The sequence below is a fragment of the Cebidichthys violaceus genome, unplaced genomic scaffold (genome assembly GCF_023349555.1).
Source record: "Cebidichthys violaceus isolate CVI_PGR_0920_01 unplaced genomic scaffold, fCebVio1.0.p SCAF_21, whole genome shotgun sequence".
NCBI classification, from domain to species: domain Eukaryota; kingdom Metazoa; phylum Chordata; class Actinopteri; order Perciformes; family Stichaeidae; genus Cebidichthys; species Cebidichthys violaceus.
This window is the reverse complement of record NW_027176384.1, coordinates 9,633,524-9,639,234: the sequence shown is the minus strand read 5'-3', so window position 1 is coordinate 9,639,234 and position 5,711 is coordinate 9,633,524. Positions and strand designations below refer to the sequence as shown.

The 5,711-nt window shown below is 39.9% G+C and overlaps 1 protein-coding gene across 2 annotated transcripts; it reads right to left on the bottom strand.

Moving 5' to 3' along the window:
• Positions 1-2,513: 2,513 nt before the first annotated feature.
• On the bottom strand, positions 2,514-4,756 carry rps16 (ribosomal protein S16). 2 transcript variants are annotated; one of them, XM_068717239.1, is made up of 6 exons: positions 4,701-4,755; positions 4,561-4,612; positions 3,952-4,053; positions 3,502-3,598; positions 3,341-3,388; positions 2,514-2,700 (listed from the first exon to the last, which is right to left on the bottom strand). In XM_068717239.1, the coding sequence occupies exons 2-6, from the start codon at positions 4,606-4,608 to the stop codon at positions 2,555-2,557; spliced, it is 441 nt and encodes a 146-aa protein (XP_068573340.1). In that variant the 5' UTR covers positions 4,609-4,612; positions 4,701-4,755; the 3' UTR covers positions 2,514-2,554. The 2 variants fall into 2 exon arrangements, with proteins under 2 accessions (XP_068573340.1, XP_068573339.1); XM_068717238.1 differs by having other exon boundaries at positions 3,341-3,598; positions 4,701-4,756.
• Between the last annotated feature and the right edge of the window lie 955 nt (positions 4,757-5,711).

Sequence of the window (5,711 nt, the reverse complement as noted above, 5' to 3'; positions counted from 1 at the left end):
TGTGCTACTGCAAGTTACATTAAACCACACACTGCACCGGAATTTTACTTTTTACTTTATTTCCTGCAGCCATGCATGATTATATTAAAATAATCTTGCAACTGGTATCACGTTTTCATAAGGCAACAAACAGCTTTAATAATGGTTGATGAATCATTCATTAATTCATAGTTATAGGCCACTATTAAGGGCAACAATTACTGTGAATAACCTCCCATGCTGGAATTACTAGCAGTCAATTCATAAAAAAAATGCTTATGAGTTTCTTAATTACTAATAAGCCATTAAATCTGCAGATGTAAATATTGATAAATACTTCATAAATACTGCAGAGCTTTCGTAGAAGGCCAAGGGTCATATGGTCCATTGGAGGGTTTCTACATGGTGAACTTAAGTGTGAGAAACACCAGCCGGAGGGATTTTTCACAACCTGGCAACCCAAATGTTCTCAATAATAACTAACTGAACCTATTCTTAGAGACTGGCTCATTCCAACGTATTACCTGCTATCGGCTGCACGATTATGATCTGAAATATACATGTTGCAGCTTTAAAAGGTTTAAGAATGTATCACTGTGTTACTTCAGTTAAAGCAGAAAATAGTTTTGCTAATGCGAAATGCTCGTCCTACTTAAGCCAAGATACACGCACATTATTTTGAGAGAAAGAAAAAGACACATTTTCCCATCACACAGACAAAATTGGCACAAATATCTATTTCGACACAGCTTTTTTGCAGCTCGATGCGTTAGCCACATTAGCCTTGCTGCAGAACAAACAGCCATTTCCACAGGCAGAGAATGTCACCGGGGTTGCATTATGGCTTTTAGAGGTAAGGCAGTAAGCAGGGGCAGAAAATAAACAGTAATAAACAACAGTAGTAAACACCAGTAGCGGTGGGGAGTGGGCTTCCCTGCTGTGTTGATTATTGGAGGGCTGTACACAGGCCTGATCTCCAGCCCCCCGGGAGCTCACCGAGCGGGAACGGCTGCTGCTGGCTGCCCACAGAGAGGCCAACAACATCTGGGCCTCAGCTCAGCTCACCTCATTACGCTCCCGTGGTGGAGTGTTTGTGTATCAGCACTGGCACAAAAACAGGCAGCAGTAACGAGCAGAAAATGAGAGAACGCTGCGATTTGATGAAAACTTGTACGAGGTATTCTTATCAGGGTGGAAAGGACAGAAAAAAAAATACAATAAAACCTGCAACCAGAGTTATGAAATTCTAAAATTTGGGCACAGAAAGTTTCATTTAAAATGAATAAGCATTCATCAAATCAGCAGCGGCTACAATAGCTGCTTTGTAACAACAAAGCCGACACAGGCCTGGAACAATAGTCAATATTACATTAGTGTTTCTCATTATGTTGGTTACTTAGATTTCAAAGCAAAAGGCAGCTTGGGAACCATTGTCAGACTTTATTTATCCGAGCAAGGATGTATGTGGCTCGCTCAGAGGCATTTTGGCACAAACAAAAAAAGGGCAACAGTGTGGAGTTGTGATGTGGTGTATGCTCATTAATCATATATTTCTCGATCTGTATGAGACTTCTGAAATGGCAGCAAGCCAGATTTCTAATGGCTGCTGGTGAGGGAACGTCTTTGCATCGCAGATTCACCGCTGTCTTCTGGTTCCCTCTGCTGGTAAAAGGCGGTAATCATAGAAGGCAAAAACTAAAGCGAATAGATGCTGAAAGCAGTCAAAACATGATTGTGTCTGATTGTAGAAGTAAAACTAAGTATTAGCGTTCTATCTTTAAATGTGGGTAAAAAAACAATCCATGTTAATACATTTTAAGTAGAATTAGACTTGATTCCCATTCAGGTAAAACTAATTAGTTCACCTGCCTTAAAAAGCATTTCCTCAGGGAATCATTCAGGGATTTAAGTTACACGATATGTTCCATATTTTTTTTTTTCTGTCTCAATTCACTTTTTACAATTCTTTAAGCGTTCTACAGAGATACGGTTTCATAAGTGGCAGACAGAAAATTGAGCGGCCGTTAAAAACACCTATTACACTTTACTCTGTCTTTGTATCGCACTAGATAAAGCATATGTCGATAATAAAAACTAATGAAGGCTGAATGCAATTAAGCTGCTTTAGCTTCTGGTTCCTGATGTCGTGCACGCAGACTCAGTCGTGGCACACTCCATGAAACAGAGCCACCGTTAATGGGATTGGTAACACCTGTGCTGTTCTCACTCCAACAAGTCAAACACTGAAACAGGCCAATGGCGACACTGACGATTCAATTTCTCTCATCTTTCACTCTCAAAAATACCACCACTAACAATAAAAATACTTAATCACAAGAACTATTTAACGAAACGATATGTAGTTTATTGTCAACATGTATTTTTGAGCCATGCGACCAAGAAAAATAAGTATTAAGTGTTTTGTACTTAATTAATCAAGCGATTTGAAGTAGACAAACATCCCTCATTGAAACACTAGCAACAGAGGATGCAAGCAAGCCAGTCTTATGAATAAAAAAATATGACAAATTAAATTCTTTGTTCCTCCAATTTATTAAGAAAATGTACAGGGGGATTAACGGTAGGACTTCTGGTAGCGGGCACGAGCTCCAGGTCCACCGAACTTCTTGGACTCGCAGCGACGTGGATCAGCAACCAGCAGAGTCCTGTCGTACTGGATCAGGATGTCTTTGATCTCCTTCTTGGAGGCCTCGTCCACATCTGCAGGACAAAAACGCTTAACGTTATTCTGCAAGTTCTTCTCTATCCAAAGCGTTCCAACATTCAGCATACTAGGTTTGTACAGAATACTGTAAGTATAATAAACACCGATCTATGTATATTCAGATGTTCACACCCACAGGACCTTTTGTAACACAAAGAACTTCCTCAATCAATAAGAATTCTCTGAAGTGGAAAACAGTTATCCGTAAATATGAAATCCTTAATACAGCACATATAACTCAGAGTTTAGCACTTGTTAGTTCAATTTTTCTCAAGAACGCAAGCTAAGCAAGTATTTTGGATGCTAAAGCTTTAGAAATGTCTCTTTTGGGTGTTGCGTCGTATTTTAACCATCCTGATTTCTTATTTGACAACCTTTCAGTGGTCTAAGGTGGCCACAGTTTATGTCCATGTATCAACGTTACTATTAGCGAACACGTCATATCACCTAATAGATTACTTCTTTAGGCGAGCGTGTGTGCTTAAGAACAAGAACACATTTCACAAATTGACAAACACTGACCTAAAATAAAGTGTGCTTGTGAAATACATCACTTAATGAAAATCAGTTCCCACTTGTCAGGCTTCTGTTTAAAAGAAGCGTGAGTTTGAGAACTGAACAAAACATCATACTCACACTTCTGGTAGTAGGCAACCAGGGATTTGGAGATGGCTTGACGGATAGCTGGAAGACAACAACAACAACAATAAATGGCAGAAAGGGTAAAAATCCTAAGACACGATATCTGCTGATGGATAAATATGAAGCAACAAAATCGTAATGGAAGTTGTGCTTACCATAGATCTGTGCCACATGTCCACCACCCTTCACTCTGACTCTGATGTCCACACCAGCAAAACGCTCCTTGCCCAGCAGCAACACTGGCTCCAGAAGCTAAAAAGAGCACAAAAAGACGACAACCATTGAAAAGAGGAAACCGTTATAGCAATTTAATCTCTACTAGCTTCAAAAGACAGCAGGACTTAACACCACCATCTGCAGTAAGAATCCCTTCAAGTTATCAATTTAGTTGAACATTGATGTCAGCTGCTAGGCCAAGGGCAGTAACACTGTGTATAGTCTTATTAACATGCATGGTGTTAGATACAGGTTACATCTGGCACCCTTGTCGTACTGAACTGCTCATCCCCACCTATGCCGTCTCTTTCAGTTACAGATGTTAAATGCTTTGGCCCTCATCAGCCATGTGCTCCCTGATGTTGACCACCTCTCTCGTTAGGACTCACCTTGTACTGGAGGGTGGCTGGCTCCACCATGTCCAGGGGTCTGCCGTTCACTTTGATCAGGCCATTGCCCCTCTTGCAGTAAGCAACTGCTGTGGCGGTTTTCTATGACAGAAGCATTATCATCATCAGATACCATATAAAATAACCTGCACATGTATTAGGTGAACACTTGTAGCGTTCCGTTTCAATGCAAACATTAGGTTTAAGAGAAAGGTAGCCAAGTGTATCAATAACGTAAGAAATTGATGTTTGTGTGAAGAGACGTGGTCTAAAATTAACATTGACATCCTGTTTTAGGTATCAAAAGCACAACCGTTGCTAGCAACCAGGCTGGCTAGCTAGCTAACTAACTATCCAAGCTTCGATATAGTAACGCTATGCAGGGGAAAAAAGCCCGATTTTGAACCTGGCAACAGTATCACATGTGCTTTACGGTCGCGTACAACCGTAATGTAGCTTCAAACAATGTTTCATGACGTCTAGAGCAATGTAGGCCTCCATAACACGGTGTTAAACCAACAACCGCATTGTTAGCTAAAGTAGCTAATGGGCGCTAGCAAGACAGGATAGCCACACCACCACATGTGCAATACTCCTTATTTTACTTACTTTACGTCCAAAAACCTGGACAGATTGCAAAGGACCTTTCGCTGGCATGTTTCTGAAACACAGAATGAAAAAGTGTTACACTAGAAACCAGTGAATACGTATAATATATACTTTACTACGGATCAGGCTGACAAACATACCGTCTTCAGCTAGGGTGCCGTACGGAGAGACCGACGGGGTTTCACATGCAGAAAATCAGGGGCTATTGCACGACACTTCAGACGTGCTTTGGGGTAGGTTTTGCGACAGTTGCTATCGCTCTACCTCCATTTTACAGTAATATATCCATAGAAGATTCACTTAGATTGCTTAACATGATATAACAAATATGACCTTTGCCTAAACTCCGTGCCTCTTATTACCTCCCAGGAGCTAACACCTGCCAATGAATTAGATACGAAAGTAAGGTTTATTGCAGACTCTGTCCCTGTTCTTATTGTAAATATTGTCCCAGTTCCATTATTTAAGCACACCGGGTTTATATCTCCATAAACTCTTCTATCACCATTCCATTGTCATCATTATCATTACCTCACAATGTGCTATGAGCAATCTGTGAATGAGAAATGTAGATTTGATTTACAGTAACTGATGTGTGAAACTCTGAAACTGATCAAGATTTTTGATTGAATGTTTTAGTTAAAGCTCTAGAGCAGAGGTCTTCAACAGGGGGTCCGCGACCCCTAGGGTGTCTGCGCAGGTACTGCAGGGGGTCCGCGAAATTTTTGGTTGATTAAACAATTTTTTATTTTTTTCCCCAAATCTGTCCATTATTTTAATAGTTCAGTATTGTATGCAAGATAACAGGCATGTTTATGCATGGCAGTGACACTAATAGGCCATCACTCATTTTTATTTCCACATTTATGTTTAAAATAAAAACGTCAATTTGTATAGCTTGTATGCATGATCATCATACAAGGTATGTTTCTAAATGGCAGTGTCATGGCCACCTTACTGACTGTACCTTGCACATTAATAAAAAAAAATAAAAACATGAATATATCAACCTGTGTATTATTTGAATAGCTTAGTATTGAATGCACAATAACAAGGTATGTTTATACATGGCTAGGCCCAGTTTAATATTGATTGGATATCAATAACTGATATTGATATCCAATATCAATTATTGGATATTGCACACACCA